General features: G+C 37.9%; 1 protein-coding gene across 1 annotated transcript; it reads left to right on the forward strand.

The window, feature by feature from the left end:
* The first annotated feature begins 451 nt into the window (after nucleotides 1-451).
* LOC141512118 (olfactory receptor 2M2-like) lies at nucleotides 452-1,390 on the forward strand. The gene has a single exon (XM_074220990.1). It carries the CDS (start codon nucleotides 452-454, stop codon nucleotides 1,388-1,390), a length of 939 nt encoding a protein of 312 aa, XP_074077091.1.
* Nucleotides 1,391-1,813: the final 423 nt, after the last annotated feature.

Raw genomic sequence — 1,813 nt, forward strand, 5'->3', positions numbered from 1 at the left:
TCTCATCTCAGTACCAATTTCATTCATAACACTTAAACAATTTATTTTTAATAGTTATGTAATTTATTGAAACACAGTAAGTTAGCAAAAATAAATAAATCAAACCATAAAGAACTTTCAACCAGTCACTTACAATGAAACTTATGCACAAAATCAATTCCCTTTTCTCCCCAGAGTTCTTCAAAATCAATCCCAGCTCTTACTGGAACAGTGAGTGGTTTGGTTTGGTTGGAAAACAGAGAAAGTGAAATAGAGTAACAAGCAATTCATCTAGAAAGGTAAGATGATACCAGATTGTAGAGAATCTTGAATATGTTGCCAACCCTTTTTCTAGAGCAGAGAAAAAAGAGAAGTTGGGAGTCTGAATCAACAGTTCAATAATATTTAATTCAACTTCATACACAAGGGTTCCCTTCTAACATATTTTACTTTGGTCTAATTAGACAGAGACATGGGAAGAAGAAATGAGACAATGAACACTGATTTCATTCTCCTTGGACTCTTCCCGGGAATGAAACATATCAGCTTCCTTGTTTTTGTCATCCTCCTGATATATATTGTGGCTTTCACTGCAAACACTGGCTTGATTCTCCTGATCTGGGTGGATCCTCGACTACATACTCCCATGTACATCCTGCTCAGTCAACTTGCAATAATGGATTTGACTCTAATCTCTAGCACTGTTCCAAAGATGGCTGATAATTTTTTCTCAAGAAGGACAAATATCTCACATGCTGCTTGTGGTACTCAGATCTTTTTCTTCTTAACCTTAGGAATTGCTGAGTGTATCCTTCTCACCCTCATGGCCTATGACCGCTATGTGGCCATCTGTAACCCACTGAGATACCTTATCATCATGAATCAGAGAACCTGCATACAAATGATTTGTGTTTCCTGGCTTGGAGGTGCCCTCACTTCCCTTGTCCACACAGCCTATGTCATGCATTTTCCCATCTGTGGTTCCAAGAAAATCTCCCATTTCCTCTGTGAAGTCATGGCCATTCTGAAAATCACCTGTGAGGATACTGCAGCCTATGAGAAGGCAGTGGTAGTAACAAGCATTGTTGTACTCCTTTTCCCATTGTCACTCATTCTCTCTTCTTATACCCTCATTTTCCTCAATGTCCTTCGCATGAATTCCTCTAAGGGGAGAAATAAAGCCCTGGCCACCTGTTCCTCTCATCTGACTGTGGTGAGTCTCTACTATGGTCCAGCCATTGTAGTTTATATGAGACCAAGTTACTACCACAGCCCCAAAATAGACCAGGTTCTCTTTGTGCTTGGTGCTATCCTCACTCCTATGATGAACCCCCTCATTTACAGTCTGAGAAATAAAGAAGTTGTGGGAGCATTGAAGAAAATTCTAAGACATAGCCTGACTACAAATTAAAATTGAAATTCATATTAATCATCAAATCAAGGGTTATTCGTGCTATCAGGAGGTCATAAGATCTAGAATTTAAAGGAAAATTTTAAATAATCAAGTTTTTAAGATGGAAAAACTGAGCCTAGGAGGAATCAGGTGTGGGTCAGAACAGAATAGTGCACAAAGTAGACTTTGAGTCAAGAAAGTCTGGATTTTATTCATACTTCAGATATTTTCTAAACTATGTGACCAGAGGCAAGTTGCTTAACTTCTCTAACCTTCAGTTGCCTCATCTATAAAACTGAGATAGAAATAGCACCTACTTACCAAAGTTGCAGTGAAATTCAAATGAGATAACATATGTAATGAGCTTGGCAACCCTTAAAGTCATTACTAATATTCTATCTCAGTCTCTCATCAATAAAATGGGAATTATATCATACATCA

Source organism: Macrotis lagotis, chromosome 2 (genome assembly GCF_037893015.1).
Source record: "Macrotis lagotis isolate mMagLag1 chromosome 2, bilby.v1.9.chrom.fasta, whole genome shotgun sequence".
Classification (NCBI taxonomy): Eukaryota; Metazoa; Chordata; class Mammalia; order Peramelemorphia; family Peramelidae; genus Macrotis; species Macrotis lagotis.